The following is an 18,822-nucleotide window of genomic DNA, read 5'->3' on the forward strand; positions in this document are numbered from 1 at the left end:
CCGTCCAAAGACACGTTTCCGCGGCGCTTGGCAGGGAAGGCGCGGCATGAAAGCGAAGCCGATGGTGACTCGGAGGCGCCCAGCTGTGCCCTGCCCCGTTCGGCGGAGGGCAGAGCGCGCGTGACGCAGGTGTTTACACGGGGGGCCGGGGCTCAGGGGAGGGCAGGCAGCGAAAAAGCGGAGTTAGCAAATTCTCCGGCCGAATTCACTCGGAGCGCGGCAGGGGGAATTGGCCCGGCCCGGGGCCGGGGGCTGGGGGCCCTGCAGCCCCATCTGCGTCCCTGCCTCCTGCGCTTCGCTGGAAACATCTGGTCCGGATTTGGGAGGGAGGGCGAGGGGGCCCCTCCTGCCGCCGAGCGCTTCCAGCTCCCGGCTGGGAAAGCGGCGCGCAGCTCCGCCTGCCCCGAGCCCGGCCCAGCGCGCGTCTGCGGCCCCCGGGCTCGCCAGGCTCGGGGCGCGCTCCCCGGCTCCTGAGCTCGGGCCGAGCGGAGCCGAGCAGGGCCCGGCGAGCCCGGATCAGCGGGTTCCAGAGCCCCGGGCTCGGCCCTGGCGGAGCCTGTGCGCAGGGCTCGGGGTCTGTCCATGGTGCTGCGTGCGCGCCCGGGGGTGGGTGGGTGTGTCCCCGCCTGTCTCCACGGCGGTGCGTGTGTGTGATTGTCCCCAGGCGGCGGGGGTGCAGCTATCCGTGCCCAGGGCTCTGTGTGTCCCCGTGGCGGTGTGTAGCCGTGTGTCTCCAGGCTGGTGCGTGTGTGTGTCTAGATCTGCGTGCAGGGCTCTGAGTGTGTCTCCAGGGGGTGTGTGTCTCTCCAGGGCGGGGTGTGTATCTGTGTGTGTGTGTGTGTCTCTCCAGGGCGGTGTGTGTGTGTCTAGCTATGTCCATGGCTCTGTGTGTGTGTGTGTCTCCAGGGGGTGTGTGTCTCTCCATGGCTCTGTGTGTATCTGTGTGTGTGTGTGTCTCTCTCCAGGGCGGTGTGTGTGTGTGTCTAGCTATGTCCATGGCTCTGTGTGTGTGTGTGTCTCCAAGGCGGGGTGTGTGTCTCTCCATGGCTCTGTGTGTATCTGTGTGTGTGTGTGTGTGTCTAGATCTGCGTGCAGGGCTCTGAGTGTGTCTCCAGGGGGTGTGTGTCTCTCCATGGCTCTGTGTGTATCTGTGTGGGTGTGTGTCTCCAGGGCGGGGTGTGTGTGTGTCTAGCTATGTCCATGGCTCTGTGTGTGTGTGTGTCTCCAGGGGGTGTGTGTGTCTCCAGGGCGGGGGGTGTGTGTGTCTCTCCCTGGCAGGGTGTATCTGTGTGTGTGTCTCTCCAGGGCGGTGTGTGTGTATCTAGCTATGTCCATGGCTCTGTGTGTGTGTGTGTGTCTCCAGGGCGGGGTGTGTGTGGCCGTGTCCATGGCTCTGCGTGCCCGTGGCGGGCCCAGCTCCCCGCCCCCGGCTGACACCAGGCTGTGTTTACACGCGCACTGAAGGAACGCGGAGCACACTCCCCCCAGCCCCAGGAGGGCGCGGGGCCGCGGCGCGGGGGGCCTCGGGGCTGGAGCCGGCCGGCGGGGGGCGGGGCCGGCGGGCGGGGCGGGGCTTGCCTGGTTTTGCCCCCCAGCCTCCCAAACTTTCCCGCAACTCGGCAGCAGAAGCCCCGCGAAGCAGCCGCCGCGTCCCCAGCGGAGCCCGGGCGGGGAAGGAGCAGCGGGGCCCGCGGGCTGGATCCGGGCTGCCCTGGGCTGACGCAACGTCCCCGCGGGGATCCACCTGGCCGGGCTGGGAGCCGGCCCCGGGCGGCATGGAGGGGGTAAGGGGCGGGGTGCGGAGCCAGGGGGCACCGGGGGGCGCAGAGTCACTGGAGGGCGAGGGGCGCAGAGCCAGTGAGGGGGCGCAGAACCAGCTGGGGGGGGCGGGGGGCGCAGAGCCTGGGGGCCGGCGGGGGTCGGGCTGGGGGGCGCCGGAGGCGGCGCTTTGCCCCCCGTGCGCTGGTTGTTGCCGGTCCGGGAGACCGGGCGGAGCTGGCTCCGGGGGGCTCAGAGCGCTGGGGGGCGGGGAGGGGTCAGTGAGGGGCGCTGCCCGGGGGTCGGTACATGGGGAGGGGGGGGTATGTCAGGCGCTGGGGGGGCGGTGTCCGGGGGGGGCAGGAGCTGGGGGGGCGGGGGGGCAGTGGCGCTGGAACTAGGGGGGCTGCCGCACCCCTGGCTTGGAGTAGTAACAACAAACAGGGAATCCATGGTTTCCATGGTTCCCGTCAGCAGCCCCCCCCCGTCAAAATTGTTCCAGCACCGCTGGGAGGCGGTGCCGGGGGGGCGCGATGCCCAAGGCAGTACATGGGGTGGGGGCGGTGCCCAAGGAAGGGGGATGCCCTGGGGGCGGTGCCCAGGGGAGGGGGGGTGGTTCATGGGGAGGGGGCGGTGCCCGGGGGGGGCTGGGTCATGGGGCCCCCTCGCCTCCCCATGGGCCCAGGGTAGCTCCGCTCCTTGGTTACGTTAGTTGCTCTGAGGCTCGGCGAGCCCGACCCGCATCTTCCCGCCTCGGGTCGCCCCAGGCCGGCGGGGGCCGGAGCTAGCCTGGGTAGCCCCCGCTGTTCCCACGGGGCCCGTGCTCCGCCCGCTGGAGACCCGGGGGGCCGGGGTCGGTCATAGCCGGGGCCGGGGGGCAGGGGGACCCCGAGGGGGGCGGGGCAGGGGGTCCCCATCTCAGTAATTTTCCACCCGGCATGTGGAGGGGCAGGGCCGAGGAGTAACCATGTGGCAGCTGATGTAACCCCCCCCCCCCATCCCGCTGCTTAAAGGAGCCGGAGCCTCTACTGGGGATGGATTTGGGCTCAGCTGGGGCCACCGGGGGCTCTCCTCCCTGAGAGCCACTGGCCCCCCCATAGGGACCTGAGGGGCTCTCCTCCCTTGGGGCCACTGGCCCCCCCATAGGGACCTGAGGGGCTCTCCTCCCTGAGAGCCACTGGCCCCCCCATAGGGACCTGAGGGGCTCTCCTCCCTGAGAGCCACTGGCCCCCCCATAGGGACCTGAGGGGCTCTCCTCCCTGAGAGCCACTGGCCCCCCCATAGGGACCTGAGGGGCTCTCCTTCCTGGGGGGCCACTGGCCCCCCTATAGGGATGTGGGGGGGCTCTCCCCTGCAGTCAGTTGCCTCTCAGAGTCAGGGCAAAGTGTTATGTTGGATTAAGACCCTACTGGGTGTGGGGGGCGCGGGGGTTCCTAACCCCGGGCAGCAAGAGGAGCCATGAGAGCCCCTGACTCCACGGGCTGGGGGGCGGCATCCCAGAGCTGGTGTGGGGCTGGGGCCGTTGTGACCTGGTCTGACCCCCTGTACAGCCCAGACCAGAGCCCTGCCCCCGGTCACTCCTGTTAGACAAACAGCCAACTTTGGTTTAGGTTGCCAGCCCTGGAGAATCCACCCGACCCTGGGGAAATTGTTCCAACAGATAATTACTCTGGCCGTGAAACATGCGCACCTTATTGCCAGTCCGTCTGGCCTCAGCCTGCAGCCGCTGACGGGGGGAGGACGGGCCGTGATGGGGTGGCGCTGGCGGGGGGTGCCAGGCCGTGGATCTGGTCAGTCATGCCCATCGCCCTGTGTGGGAGTGGGAGTGGGCAGAGCACTTGAGCTGGGCTCAGTGAGGCTGGAGCTTCCAGACGGGACGGGCTTGGAGCTCGTGGGCGCTGGGTGGTGATTAGTGCTAGCACCTGGAAAGGTCAGTGCCAAGGACCTGGGGGGGTTGGGAGGGAGGGCAGGGCCTGGGGGTGCCATGTCCCGTGGCAGACAGAAGGCCAGCGCCAGAGGAGTGGGCAGGTCCGGTTCGTCTGATTCCCAGACCCTGCAGTGCGGCGGGCTTGACAGACGCTCAAAAAGGAAACAATTCACAATGCGCCATGTGACCCACAGCGCTCCCTGCCCCAGAGGCTGCAGAATCCGGACCTGAGGCTACGTTTATAGGGGGCTGGCTGAGCGTGTGACCAGTGGGGTAGCTGTGTGAGCTGCAGGAAGGGGCATCAGCTCTCATGCATCAGGAAGGCCTCTGACTCCCTGAAAGACACAGTTCTCCTGCCACTCTCTGGGATGTTCTCCCCCCTTGCCTGTGGTCGGAGTCCAGCCCCAAGCGGGAGCCATACCCCTACTGAGGGTCGGATGCATTCTCCATTGCTGGCCACTTTGAAGTCACAGGAGCACTTGGGTGTCAGGCCCCGGTGAGCCAGGTCCATGGTCAGGCATCTGTGGGTGACGCAGCCCGCGCCAGCCCTTAAAGGGGCCATGCACCCCTGAGCTCGTTCTTGAAAGGGCAGTTGTCTGGGCCTGATCCTCTGAAAGGAACAGTGTAGTCCAGCAGGTCTTGGAGAGGCAGGACGCCGTGCCAGAGCCCAGTCCCCTCTGAAAGGGATGGCACCGCTGCCAACCGCCCCGGGATCTAGTTCCAGAGGAGATGAGAGAGCCCCTTTAACTCTTAAAGGGATGCTACCTCTCCCCTTCTGTCTCAGCCCCCTGCATCTCTGTACAATGCCCTACGCCCCCTGGCCAGTACCTACCAGAGAATGAGAACCAGTGGCCGGACAAATGACAATGAGAAGCCAGGCACACGTGTGTGGCATGGGTGGTGAATGGGCCCTGGGCAGTGCTGCTCTCAGATCCAGCCCTGCTGCCAGACACACATTCTCGGGCTCAGTACAGGGTACCTGGGTGACGTTCTCTGGGCCGTGCTAGACAGGGTGTCGGGTGGGACAATCGTCGGCGTGGTTCCTTCCGCCCTTGCGCTCTGGGCCTTTCTGACTTGGATTCTGATCTAGAACTGGGTCTTCACCAGTGCTTGGAGCAGGGCCAGTGGCTCTGATTTATGTCCCTCCCCTCATGGGAGTGAGCAGGGCTGGGCCTGGGGTGGGAGAGAGACAGCAGAAACCTGATTTGCCTACATGCAAATTGCCAGAGCCCAATCTTGGTGGTGGCATTTTCCATCCCGGAGGATTGGTAGCTGGGACTGTACCCTTCGCTCACCACTGAAATGCAGCCACCTCTGGGGTGGGGGGCAGTAGCTCTTTGACCAGACCAGAGGTTAGGAGAGGCAGGGGAAGGAGGCTCCTGTGGGGAGAGGAGGGGCAGAGAGGCAGGCTGCGGTGGCCACGGTGCAGATCCAGGGCAGCAGGAGGGAAGGTAGCTTGGGGTGGCTAGTGTCCTGTGTGCCAGGCAGGCTGTCGGTTCCCGTCTCGCCCGGAAGCCCCTCTCTGAATAGCGCCGCACTGAGGGCCCGGTGACTGCTGGTGCAGCGAGATGCTGGGAGAGGTTTTCTAGCATCCTTACAGGGGGGCGGGGAGGACAGGGGGGCGACACGGAGCCAGATCCCTGCCGACCCCGGAGCTCAGCAGCAGCTGGGCCCTGCTAGCCATGGGGGAGGGTGGGCTGGGGCCTCCTGGAGGGAAGAAAGGAGTTGGGAGCATGGCCCAGGGCGTTGGGCTGGGCTCAGCACCAGGGAGGGGTTGAGTAACCCCCCCACCCTGCCTGCTCTGTAATGCTCCGGTAATGCACCTGCTCCAAGCAGCCGGTGCCCTGACCAGGCCGGCAGGGCTGGGGGCTGTGCCTGGGTTCGTGCCCCCGCTGGGCCCCTGCCCGGGACCCCCTCCCTGCACCCTCAGAGCTCCTGGGTAGGAGGCAGGGGCTGGGGGTTGGTCCAGGAGCCATTGGCCCTGGGCGGTGCCTCCTGCTCCTTATCTCCCCCGCTCAGGTCCTGCTGCAGCCCAGCTGGCCTGGCTCCGGGGGCCCTGCACCCTGCTCCAGCCCCACCTCCTCCCTGCAGGCCAACGCCCCCACCCCAGCCTGCTCCAGGCCCTGCCAGGGGGTGGCCCCACTCCCCCGGCACCTCCCCTGGCCCCAGCTCGCCCTCCGGCGGGGGCTGGAGCCATGCTGGGGTGCAGGACAAGGGGCAGGGGAGTGCGGGGCACTGTTGAGGTGGCCCTGCCCCTGCAGGTGGTGCTGAGTCTGGGCCCTGGCCAGAGGGCTCCTGGCAGCCCGGCGAACTGGGGGCAAGGCGCGGTGACAGCAAGGCAGGGCTTGGTCAGGGCCCGAGCAGCGGCTCAGACTGTGAGCAGGGCAGCCCGAGCGCGCGGCCCGCTGAGGAATGGGGGGGTGGCAGCATCCCCCCAGGTCTGGCAGCAGCTGGTCCCTGGCAGCGGCTGCCAGCTCCGACCCAGGCAGTAGCATGCAGGGGGCAGCGGGGCAGAAGGAAATCGCCTCCCATCTGTGCCCTCCACGGCAGTTGAGCTCCAGGCCGGCCCTGCTCCGGCCGAGTCCCTCTGCCCCCGGCAGCACCAGGCACAGCCACGTGCCATCTTCACCTCAGTCTTTGTGTGGGGTGAGCATTGGGCAAGCTCCCCCCCTCCAACTCTCCCCGTGCCCCTGGGTCCCGAACCGCAGCCCCTGCTAGCCCAGCCCTGCCCCCCAAACTCTGCCCGTGCCCCTGGGTCCCGACCCGCAGCCCCCTGCTAGCCCAGCCCTGCCCCCCAAACTCTGCCCGTGCCCCTGGATCCCAACCCGCAGCCCCCTGCTAGCCCAGCCTTGCCCCCCAAACTCTGCCCGTGCCCCTGGGTCCCGACCCGCAGCCCCTGCTAACCCAGCCCTGCCCCCCAAACTCTGCCCGTGACCTGGGTCCCGACCCGCAGCCCCCTGCTAGCCCAGCCCTTCCTCCCAAACTCTGCCCGTGCCCCTGGGTCCCAACCCGCAGCCCCCTGCTAGCCCAGCCTTGCCCCCCAAACTCTGTCCGTGCCCCTGGGTCCCAACCCGCAGCCCCCTGCTAGCCCAGTCCTTCCTCCCAAACTCTGCCCGTGCCCCTGGGTCCCGACCCGCAGCCCCCTGCTAGCCCAGCCCTGCCCCCCAAACTCTGCCCGTGACCTGGGTCCCGACCCGCAGCCCCCTGCTAGCGCAGCCCTGGGCCTTCTCCTAAGCATAGCTGCAAGACGGTTGATTCTCTGATGGCAAGAAGTGGCCCCCCAGAGACCAGCCTGACTAGAGGAATGGGCCCTGATCTAGGAATGAATCCAGATTTTGGAGGTGCAGGATGGGGTGCCCCCCCGGGAGGGTGCAGGAAGAGAGTGCCCCCCCCCCCAGGAGGGTAGGGGTGGGAGTGCTTCCTAATGAGGGTGGGGGCAGGGATGCTTCCCGACCGGCTCTGCTCCCCCGTGACCGCAAGTCACTCCCGTCTTGTTTCTCCCCAGCTCTCTCCTGCGCTATCTGTGGACTGAACAGCTCGGTGCCGACGTCTCCGTGCCAGCCGGGTGCAGCCAGCGAGACGGAGAGTGGGCAGGCAGGAGCCCCCGTGGCGGGCTGCGCAGAACATGCCCGAACCCCCAGCCATGGTGGATAAATGCAGCGGGGGGTTACTGGTGAGTGCTGGGGGTCCCATTGCCTGGGCTTTGCTGGGGGTTGGATGGTGCCAGGCACCCTGTGGGTCAGTGGCTGGCAGGCTAAGTCTCTGGGAGAAGCTGGGAAGGCCAGCTGTGCATTACTGCAGGAGGGTTGCGGGAGCGATGCCACCTGACTCCCTGGAGCATGAGAGCTGACTGTTCTGGGCCAGGCTGTCACGAGGGAGAGGCTGGAGCAGGAGCCTGGTGGTCAGGACTCCTGGGTCCTCTTCCTGGTCCTATCCTGATTTGTTGCGTTCCACCACTGACCCGTGCCTCAGTTTCCCCATCTGTCTGGCAGGCTGGCCTGGAGGGGCTGGGGGAATGGCTGGCGTTGCAGTTGCTCTGTCCCGGGGTCTGTCCATGGCATTTCCGGAGGCCCCTGCTTTCCATTTGCTGTCTGGGCAGCTGTGGGGGGATCGGCAGCTCCACCCCATGCCCCAGTTGGTGCCAGTGCAAGGGCTGGGCTCTGCCCCACGGCGCCCTGCTGGACTCTCCGTGTGGTGGCTCTGGCACTGCCCATCCCCGTTGTTCCGGGGGGGGGGGCGGGGGGGGCGCCAGGCGCGGGATCCGGGCAGGAACTGGGCTGACTCCAGCTTGCAGAGTGCGATTTAGATCTCGGCGCTGCTGGCTCCCCTTGGAATGCATCGAGTGTGCTGATGGGGGGCTGTGCCCCCCTCCCTCCCGGTCGCTGTGCCCCCCTCCCTCCTGGTCGCTGTGCCCCCCTCTCCAGTTCCGGCTGGGGGCGTGGAGCGGGAAGTCTTGTGCACAAGCCCATGGCTGTCTCTGGAGGGGTGGGGAGGCTGCATCATGGGCTTGGCTGGCAGGGGAGGGCGGGGGCTGCCCTGGAAGTGCCAGGGCTGAGCACAGCCATCCCCAGAACAACGCCTCTTACTCAGTGGTGAGGGCGCTGGACCGGGAGCCAGGACTCCTGGGTTCCCTACTGACTCATTGTGAAGGCTCCGTCCCTTTCTGTGCCTCGGTTTCCCCTGGGAAGCACGAGCTGGATGGTCCCAGCTGGTCCCCCTGGGGCTGTCTCTGGCAGGGCCCCTGGCAGCAGTTGCTGTGAGCCCGAGGGGTGGCCCATAGGGACTCCATCTCCCAGCATGCACTGGGGGGGGGGGGTGAGTGTGTGCCCTGTTAACCCTTCGTGGCGAGAGCCCCCCTGCAAGGGAGTCCGAGTCGCGTGGTGCTCGTACGACAGGGATTGCCCTGGGCTGCGCGAGGAGCCGCGTTCCGGAGCCAGGGTTCCCGGCCTCGCACGTCTGCTCGCGTGAGGTCTGTGCACACTCACCGGTGGGCTGGCCCCACAGGCTCCCGTGCCCGGCCCCGTGCACAGGGAGCAGGAGCTGCTGCCGTTCCCATCGGCTCCCACGGTGCCCCTGGACCCAGGGGCCGATCGGCTCACAGGACTGTGCTCTGACCACGAGGACCCACTCCTGTGACCTCTGGGGGGCCTGTGGGCGTGGTGTCCGTGGTATCGCCTTCCCAGGCACTCTGCTTCTCCCTTGTCACCCGTGCCCCGGGCTCCTCCGGACGCAGAGTGGAGTCCCCTCCCCCGTCGTCGTCTCCATTGTGCTCGGCTGTGGCCCCCCCACTCACAAAGGGGCGCTGACCCTGAGCCTAGACAGTACCGGGGGTGTCTGGGGCCCACGGGCACCTTCCCTTGCCCCTCTCGTGTGCTGCCGTGGCAGGGTGCAGAAAGGGGGCTGAGTGGGGGCAAAAGGCTCGGAGAGCCCCGCCCTGCCCTGGGGTGTGGCGTGGGGCTGGGCAGATCTGCAGTGAGGGGTGGGGAAGGGGAGAGGATGTCTCTAGTCCAGGGCGCTGCAGAGTTGTCCCCAGGGGTTCCTGTGTGGGGGGGTGCAGTGCAGCCTCCCAGGGCTCGGGGTCCCCCCAGGCAGGCCGGGGCGGGATCCCCCTATTGCGGGGCAGGAGGAGAGCCTGGCTCTGCCTCCCCACATCCCCCCACCCCCCACGCGGGCTGGGGATGTGGCAGGAGATGTGATGCCTGCCCCGGAGCCTCCCCCATCTCAACCTCTTCTCCTGGGAGCCGCTGACCCTGCCCCCTCCCCTGTCGCTCGCTGCCAGCGGCCACCCGAGCGGGGGGCCAGGAGTCCCCTCTCAGCAGAGGCCTCTTGGGGCGCTGTGGCCCTCGCGGCTCTGGGCCAAGCAGAGTGTGTGGGCTGCGCCCAGCTGGTGACCTGCCCCGCGTGTGCCACGGCCCCCGCTGGACGCACCGTAGCGTCTCAGGACCCCGTACTGCTCCCAGCAGGGGAGAGTCTCCTGCAGTGCAGGGAGCGCGCCCGGGGGCCTCCCTCTCCCTGTCGGCGACTGAGCCTGGGCTTGTCCCAGAGCCTGCCATCTGCCTCGCCTGCCCTCACCTGCCCAGCCCTCCTGTTCCCCTGGCAACAGGCGATAATGTCACCGGTACCCAAAGCAGCATCACTGGGTTCTGGGGAAGGTGCAGGTCCCGGCAGGTCCAGGCGGCCCGGCCCCTCCCTGCACCTGGGCTTGGCTGTAGTTTTATTTTCCCCAGCAGATGGGAATAAAGATCCCAGGAGGAATCGGGGGCTGGTCCCTCCCACTCCCGGGGGCCTCCCAAAATAGCCCTGCGCCCCAGCCAAAGGGAACAGAGCCAGGACTTTCCTGGGAAGCATGAGAGCTGGTGGGGAGGGACTGGTGTATGCCAGCGAGTGTGTGTGGTGCTCCTACGCACGCACAATCCTGCCTGTGCACACGCGCGTGCGCTCTGCACACACCCGTTCAGAGGAGTGTTTGTGTGAGCTCCCCCCTGCGTGGGTGGGGGAAGGGTGCTCACGCTGGGGCTGGGCTCGGCTCCGGGCTCCATTTCTGCCCCGGGGCAGGTTGCTCCAGCACGTGGGGCCATGTCTCTGCGTCCCCCGGGGGCGGGGCATGCAGCGAGACAGAGAGGGGGAAAGGCACCAGGCGGGGTGTGATTAGCCGGAGAGACTCCTGGCACGGGGGCCTCTGGGGCCAAGCGAGAGCTGGGTTGTTCCGGTGGCTATTGGAGTGTTGGGCGTTATCGTGGCGAGCGCGAAGCTGTCCGTAGTCAGGGACAAACCCAACCTCTCGCTGGCGGAGACCAGGAGACCTTCTGGGGGTGGAGTACGCTGCAGCGTCTCGGGCAGGGTTCTGCGGCAGCCGGGCCGGGGCTGATGGGCGTCGGGGAGGGACACGCCTGGCGATTGTGGGGCCAGGCTGTTTCCCCGGTGGCTTTGGGAGGAGCAGATTTGGCCGGGCAGCAGGGCCCCATAGCCTTGCCGCTTGTAACAGCCTGCCCCTGGGTGACCAGCTCACGCCCAGCTGAATACCCCACCCTCAAGCCGAGATCTCCCCCTGGCAGGCTGAGGAGCCAGAGACCCCATGGCCATTGCTGTTGGTTGAGGTGGAGGGGCCCAGAGGCTGTGGTGATGGGCAGTGGTATAAACCCCCTGATCTTAGCCGGCTCGCCCTCATGTTCCCTGCCCAGAGCGGGCGGGAATCTCACCCTGTGCCTACTGCAATGGGAGGCCTGGGCCCCAGGGGTGGCACGGGGGCTGGGCTGCACAGGACGGGTACCCCCCTTTGACACCTCTCGGCTCTGGGCACGCACACCCGCTCTTGCACGCACGCCTGTGGCTGGCAGCACGTGGCATGGCGAGGAAGTCTGCTGCTATGTTGCCCGTTTGGCAGGGGCGGCCGCTGTGGCCCTGGGTTCAGCTCCAGGCTCGCTGTCAACAGGCACTGGGCCTCAGGTGGGCATATATTTCATGCAGTGTAGGAGCCCCCGACGCACACGCCGTGCCTACCTGTGCCCGCCTCCAGTCCCTTGCCCTGCGGGGCACCAGGGGGAGGCTGGCCTGCTAGCACTGCCAACCCCACAGGTCACCAGGCTCTGACGCTGGCTGGCCTCTCCAGCCCCCCCGCCCCAGTGCAGTGGGGCACAGGCTGCCCTCGTGCACACAGCTGCTCACGCTCATGTGCCTGTGCATTCATGCGCTGCCCCCGTGCGCTCACGCACAGACCCCCGTGCACTCATGCGCTTCCCTGCTCCCCTTTGCCCTGGCACAACTCCCTCCCAGCACCCCAGACACTGCTTTGCAATTCCCTGAGCTGGGGGGAGCCCAGCAGTGACCCCTGAGTGTGCGGGGGGGGGGCTGGCACAAACGCCTGTGCAGGGAAGCCCTGGCACCGATACATGGGGGACGGGGGGCTGGCAGGGAGCCAGGCAGGCGTGAGGTCCCAGATCCTCTCCGGGTGAATCTTTAACAACTTCCTGGAAAATACCCAAAGCCCAGCTCAGTTCGGGAAGGCAGGATGTCAGTGAGGGAAGGAGGGACTGGAAGTCACCTGGCTGGCCCCCCCCAGCTCTGCTGATGCCCCTCAATCCTGACCCGCAGCGCCCTCTATCCCAGCCCTGGGCTTCCCACCCAGCCCCCTTCCTTCTTGGTATTGGGCTTGTGACCTTTTCTCCCTGTCGGGGAGGGGTGCCCCGGCCCCCAAGCAGGGCTGAGGTAGAGAGGGTCCCGGGGGGGCAAGCCAGCGGTGCGGGGGGCAAGGCGGGAGCTGTCAGGGCTGAGAGGTGGCAGCCCACAGCCCTGTTTGGGATGGGGTAGGTCAGGACCCCCCGGGCGACTGCTCGCAGCTCAGCTCCCAGCAGCACGCGGGGAATGGGGGTCCTGGGGGGCCAGCAGGAGGGGCTCCCTGTGGTGCCCTGCCCTGGGCCGGAGGCGGTGGCTGCTGAGCTCTCGGGGCCATAAGGAAGGGAGCTAATCCCCTTGGATAGCCTCCAAGGCCATAGAAATAGCATCGTAAACCCAGCTGCACCCGTGGCCCAGCCCTGCCCCCTAATCCTGCCAGCAGGTGCGTCCCCCCCAACCCTCCCCCGCCGGTGCTGTGACTGCAGGCAGGGCCCAGCGCTCACCAGGGCAGCCTCTGACCCTGGCGGGGGCCCGGTGCCAGCCTGGGGTGTCTGGCCCTGCTAGCACCCCCAAGGCCTTTCCGGGAGCGGCTGCCGTGTGGGGATCTGCCTGCCCGGGGCCAGTCACACTGGTCCCAGGCTCGAGGGCTGAGCCTGGGGCCCCGGCTCATGGCCTCCAAGTCTGTGCTGCCCAGAGCTCTGGGTGGGGGCACTGCCCCATGCCTCTGTGGGGCATTAACTGTGCACCCCATTGCACTGGCTGCCCCAGCGCCACGTCTCTGCCCTGCCCGGCGCCCGGCTGCCCACACGGCACCAGGGAGAGCCAGGGGCTGCAGGTTGGGGTTGAGGGGCTCCAGCAGAGCAGGGCTGAAGTGTGCAAATATTGTGCCAGCCCCGGGAGCTGCCGTAGCCAGACTTCTCCCCCTGGCTCTGCGTGGGGGCGTTCAGCGCTCAGGGGGCAAACTCACCCCCACCCCAGAGAGGGAGGCGAGGAGGATGGGCCCGATCCTGTGCCCCCTGGGGCTCTGGAGGGGTGAGGCCGGGGAGCCGTGCTGATGCCAGGGCGGGAGGAGGCAGGGCTGGCAGTGCCCGAAGGCCAGGAGAGTACCCTGCGCATGCCCCGTGCCCAGCTGGTGGGCTCTTCTTGAGTCCCGTTGGCTCTCAGGGGCAGGGGCTGCAGAGGGGCCTGAGGACGGCAGCCCGCTGCCCCTGTGCCCAGCGAGAGTCCGGGCAGCGCAGGCCCGGGTGCTGGTACCCCACTGCAGGAGGGAGCTCCTTGGGCCACACTCCCAGCACGGGCAGATCAGCGGGGGAGCGGGCTGCTGTCTCATCAGGGGCAGGGCCCACCCCAGTGTTGGGGGGAGCTCTGGCCTGGGGGAGCGAGGGGGCGCCAAGGGGCCACACTTGGCTGGAGCGCGCGGCCCAGCGTAGCAAGGGGCCGCCCGGGCGGGGGGCACTGGGGGATTTTCTGCCTGCGCGCCCCGGGAAAATGGAGTCCGCGCCCGTTGAATGGAAGAGTCAGCTCAGGGCTGGCTGTGCCTGGCCCCGGGGCCCACGGTGCCCAGCGGTGCCCCTCTGCACCAGCAGCTGGGCCCTGCCCAGGCCCCCACTCTGCACCCACCCTCGGGGCCCACTGGTGCCCCCAGGAGCGTGACCGCTGGTGTCACGAAGCCAGGGGGTCTACGGCCCGATCCTCCACCCCAGCTGGGGAGGGGCTGCCCCATGGCACCCCCAGAGCCTTCTGCCTGCACCTGGCACGCTGCCCCGGGCCTCCCCCAGGGCTGGAGCCCTCCACGCGCTGCCCTGGCCCGTGGCACCTGGCGCCAACCTCCAGGCCGCTGCTGTGAGCTCCACGCGGCACCATGTGGCCAGGGCCGAGGCTGGGGTAGGTGTTGCCAGGGGGCAGCCCCATGGATGGGAGTGGAGGCAGCTGCGGCTGTCCAGCTGGAGGGGGCTTGGCAGCGCTGCTCTTCTGTGGGGATCCCAAGGCAGCAGTGGGTCCCACGGGATCCCCCACATCCAGTCCCTGGGGCAGGCTCAAGGGGGGCAGCAGTCATAGCCCCTGGCACCCCTCCGGCCAGGGCCTGCTGTGGCTGGGGGACGGCAGAGGGGGCGGGCAGTGCTGGGAGGGGGTGATCCCGCAGGCTGAAGCACTGGTGGGTGAGGGCCAGTGGCATGGGGCGGGGGAGTGGGGGTTGGCAGGACTCTGCCCCGCTGGGGAAGCTGGGATCTCGTGGCTGGTCCAGGGGAGACACCCGGGAGAGCCCCCAGGCAGTGTGGGGAGCAGTCTGTGCTCCCCCAGGTCTGGCCCAGTCCCGAGCCACCAGGCCAGAGAGATGGGAAGAGGGGCTGTCTGTCGCTCCTCCCCATTGGGCACTGCCTGCCCTTGGCCCCTCAGACACCCCACTCCCAGGGGCGCTGTGGGGCAGAGGGCAGCCAATGCGGCCTGAAACCCCCCTCTCAGCAATGAGGGACTGGGGGAGAACTAATGCCCCTAGGGAGGAAAGGAAGGGAGCGCACAGACACCCCCCTCCCCAGCAACATGGGGGGCTGGGCCAGAGACCCCGAGGGGGAGCAAGGAAAGGGCATGAATGAATGGGGGACCAGAGACTTCTGGGGGGAGGGGGAGAGGCAGGGAAGCCGGGATCCCCAGTGCTGGAGGAGAGACCCCCAGGAAAAAGGCAGAGCGGGGGAGCCCTGTGTGGATACCCCAACCAGGGGAGGGGGAGAGACCTTCGGCAGGAGGTGCCCATGGTCCGGGCAGGTGAGCGGCAGGGAGGTCCTGGCCAGTGCTGTGCATGTGGCCCCAGCCTTAGCCCGCGAACACAGCAGTCACCAGGCGCGCTTAGCCCCCGCGCTGTCTCCACCAGCCCGGCTGCTGCAGAGGTTGGTGCCAGAGCAGATGGGGGCTGACCCACCCCATGGGAGGTCTCGTTCTGGTCTCCGCCACTGTTTTCACTCTCCCCGCCGGCATCTTTATCAAGATCTCTGGAGTGTCTTGTCACCCGCGCAAACATCCAGTCCCTCTTTGAACCTCACAAAGGTCTTGGCCTCGACTTCCTGTGGCAGGGAGTTCCACCGGCTGATTGTGATGGCCTTTGAGTTCCCCCCTTTCCATTTAATTAAATGGCCTCTGAGTCTCGTGCTGGGAGCAAAGCCCTTTGTTTTCCGTTGGTGTTTTGTTTAAAACTTCCTGGGGATGGATCAGGGTTTAGGATAATAACTGGGTGAAAATCAGCACACAAAGGTAACCCTGTAGGTTTGTGGGTAAATATCAACATCGATATTAGGGGATGGGAGGCAGAAAAAAGCAACGAAGGAGGACATAAGAGTACTGAAAGCAAAAGCAGGTGACGGCTGTGGCTTATTTCCTGGACTGGGCTCCCGGTGCACACTCACACACACACGTATCTTCCACGCCATTGCCTTACGCTGAGACAGCCTGGATTTACACTTGGATTAGCTCCTTGTTAACGCAACGGTAGCTAACAACAGAGCCTGGATTATTGGACTGGGCTGGAGGGGTCCAATCGGTGAACCCTGGGTGACAATCAGTGAACCCTGCAAAGGAGGGGCCGTAGCTGGGAGACGGGGGAGCAGCCGGGCCCAAACCCTGTCTCTGGCCCAGTCAGTATTTTACAGACTTGGATGCCGTCTCCTCTCTGAGGGCCCCTGCTTGTTCCCGTTGCTCGTCTCTGACCCCCTCTGGCTCCTGACGGGGTGGGGTGACTGGTGCTGCAGGTGGCGTCCAGCTGAGGCTGCCCCACTGATTTCTAGGGTCTGGGTAGTGGGGACTGTCGTTCCCCCCGGTCTGTGGTTTGGGGCCAGAACAACCACCGTGGCTGTGTGACCGCACAGGGCTGCAGGGGACCCAGCCACACCCAGCGCGGGGGCAAGAGGGGAACATGCCTGGCGGCTGTTTGTGTAATTCCTCAGGCATCTGATGGGAGCACGGGAGGGAGTGAGCACCGGGTCTGGGCCAGCGCCGTGGCTCGGATGCAGGTGGTGACGGCCCACATGGGGCAGCTTTACAATTAGCATTTCGGGTCACCCACCTCCCCGTCCCCTGGGCATTTCCTCGCCCCCCGCAGCCTCATGCTGCTGGCGTCTCTCTGGCTTTGCCAGAGCTGGCGAGTGGGGGCAGGCCGGGGCCGACCCGGAGGCGCATGCTGCCTGGCGAGCTGGCGCCCACGTGTCCTTGCGCGTGACAGCCCGGCGCTGGCCCGTGCCCATACACGTGTGCTGTGACGTGTGGTCGTGTGGCCTCCTCCACCCACTCCCCGGACCCCAGATGGTCTCCAGAAAGCCCAGCCCCCCTCCACGGTCTGTCATTCACGCCTCGCTGGGCACCTTGGACGTGTTCTCCCGAAAGGGAGCTTGGCTGGCTCCCGCCTGCCCGGGAACAGCTGGGGTGCTCCGAGCTAAGTGGGGGGGCATGTCAGCGCCAGCAAGCCGGGCGGCCAGGGCAGGGACGTCTCATGGGGAAGAGAGGGACCCAGGCGCGAGCCCCCTGTGGGGCAGGCTGGGCAGGGCTGGTCCATGCCAGGGCGCTGGCAGAACCGCACCGCGGCTGGGGCAGCTGGGTGAAGGGCTGGAGGGGAGACGGCCCCGGCCCCCCGCATGAGCCCAGGGTGCCCGGGCCGTAGGGGAGCGCTGGCTTCCCACACCGCCGAGGGGAGCCCGCCTGAGAGCCAGATGGCCGGGCTGATGGGCGGTGACCTCGCCAGGCATTGCCATGGAGACAGGTGTGGGTCGCAAATGGGGCCTGACGATGTCAGAAGAGACTGAACAGCCGGTGCTGGGCTCCTGTTCCCCACAGAGCCCCTGGGGGGGGGAGCAGCTGGGGGCCGCAGCTCGCTAGGGAAGCCATCGCCCAACCGTGCGGGGTGGTACCGGCCTCGGCAGGCCCAGTTCTCCACGGGGCAGCCGCGGAGCCAGGCCCCGCAGACCCACCAGGCTGCCCGCAGGCACCAGGGGGTGAGGGGTGAGAGCCTAGAGAGACGCTCCGAGCCCCCAGTGTGTGTGCGGGGGAGCAATGCCCAGGTGCATCCTCGGCAAGACGTCTGAGCCCATCTGCCCTGGGCACCGGGCAGCTCCTCTCTGGGCAGTGCCGGAGCCTCCCTTCCCCCCAGGCCTTCCCGCACACCCATGGCCCCCAGCCCTGGGACCCATCGGCTGCACTGCCCCCCGGGCGGGGCTGGCTGAGTGCATAGGCCGGTGGCCCCAGTATGTCCTCAGAGTCCTTTGGGCACCAGTGGCTGGCACATCCTGGGCCCGGCCTGCCCAGATCTCCTTCCTCACCCAGCGCCCCAGCGCCAGCCCTCTCGCTCCCTGTGTGCCAAGATCAGGACCCTCAGGCTGCCCTTTCTGCAGCCCCCCACCCCCTCTGACCTGCTCATCCTGCCCCTACCCCCACCTCCAGCCCCTTCCCTCTCCTCCCTCCGCCCTCGCTGCACGGGCCCCCAGCCACCCCCGCCCTGGCCAGGGGCAGAGTTTGGCTCAATCCTGTTAATAACAGGTCTCGGTCTAGCTCTGAGTCACCGACGATTAGTGGCCCTTTACCACCGGGCACGTGAAATCACCGGTACAGGTCAGGTCACGCTCCTTATTTAATCAGCCTCATTTTTTGTTTTAACTTCGTTATTCGCCATGTTTAGCAGTGGCCCCTTACAGCTCAACAAGAGCATAGAAACCAGCCCAACCCGAGCGCCTTCCTGCCCTGAGCCCGGCTCTGGGGCCTAGAGACACACGCGCTGCCCTCGCCACCCCAGTCCCTCGCTGACGCCTGCCCCTCCCCATCTGCCTCAGCACCTCCCCCTCCCTCCGTCCCTGCCCTGGCTTGTCCCAGCCCGTGCCCCGCTGCCACCCAAGGCCACCGGCACCCATCCGCACCTGGGCCCGTCCAGACCCGGGTTTGGGGCAAGTCTCTCATTTTATGGGCTAGTAAAACTGAAACGGCCCCAGGTGGAGCCGTGCTGGGAGGTGCAGGAGCCGCCTTCCCCCAGGCGTCCCGTGTGGGGAAACTGGCCCGGATGCACAGAGCACCTGGCATCACCAATCGCCCCCCAGACGGGAGAAATCTGGGTGCCCCCAAGCGTCACCTCTACGACGTATCCAGTTTTGGGGGGACAGCACGCCCCAGTCTCTGCCCCTGGCCCTGGTGCCCACCGCAGGGGGAGGAGACGTTCAAGGAACGCGACCAGCCAGCTGGGCTGAGCCATGGTGCAGCCCTGGGCCCCCTCGACGCTGGCTCCCTGTGTGGCACTGGGTGCAGGCTGCCCGCTCTTGCAGGGGGCTGGAGGCTAAGTCGCCCCTGTCCCAGTCTCTCTCCAGCTAGCCTGCTTTGCCCTACGGTCCGACCAGCTGCTCTTCTCCCCGGGGCCTGGGAAGGGGCACTCCGGCTCTGCGCTGGTGGATGCCAATGTAAGCGCCCAGGCCGATGGGCACATGGCAGCTGCTCCCTCCCCAGGGAGGCTGGGTCCCAGAGGGGCAGGCATGGAACCAGCTTTCTGGACTAATGAGCCACGTCTTCATTAATGTGGTGAGGAGCCGCTCGCACCCTGGGGGCTCAGAGGTGGTCATGCTGAGTGCTAGGCCCGGCATTCCACTGAGCCATGCCGCCTCCTGCCACGCCATCCTCCCGCCGCGCCTCCCCCCGCTGCCCCATCCTCCCGCCACGCCTCCTCCTGCCACGCCTCCCCCACCACACCTCCCACCACCACGCCTCCCCCCGCCACCCCATCCTCCCACCACGCCTCCTCCTGCCACGCCTCCCCCACCACACCTCCCCCACCACGCCTCCCCCCGCCACCCCATCCTCTCGCCACCCCATCCTCCCGCCACGCCTCCTCCCGCCACGCCTCCCCCACCACACCTCCCCCCGCCACCCCATCCTCCCACCACGTCTCCTCCCGCCACGCCTCCCCCCACCACACCTCCCACCACCACGCCTCCCCCCGCCACCCCATCCTCCCACCACGCCTCCTCCTGCCACGCCTCCCCCACCACACCTCCCCCACCACGCCT

The 18,822-nt window shown here is 67.5% G+C and overlaps 1 protein-coding gene across 1 annotated transcript in view; it reads left to right on the top strand.

The window, feature by feature from the left end:
• The first annotated feature begins 543 nt into the window (after positions 1 to 543).
• SLC6A9 (solute carrier family 6 member 9) overlaps positions 544 to 18,822 on the top strand; it is a 52,312-nt gene continuing 34,033 nt past the window's right edge. The window contains exons 1-2 of the mRNA XM_073357961.2: positions 544 to 1,784; positions 7,191 to 7,358. Coding sequence (XP_073214062.1) covers positions 7,311 to 7,358 — 48 coding nt within the window. The 5' untranslated portion in view covers positions 544 to 1,784; positions 7,191 to 7,310. The remainder of the gene's footprint in view (positions 1,785 to 7,190; positions 7,359 to 18,822) is intronic.

Source organism: Lepidochelys kempii, chromosome 8, assembly GCF_965140285.1.
Source record: "Lepidochelys kempii isolate rLepKem1 chromosome 8, rLepKem1.hap1, whole genome shotgun sequence".
NCBI classification, from domain to species: domain Eukaryota; kingdom Metazoa; phylum Chordata; order Testudines; family Cheloniidae; genus Lepidochelys; species Lepidochelys kempii.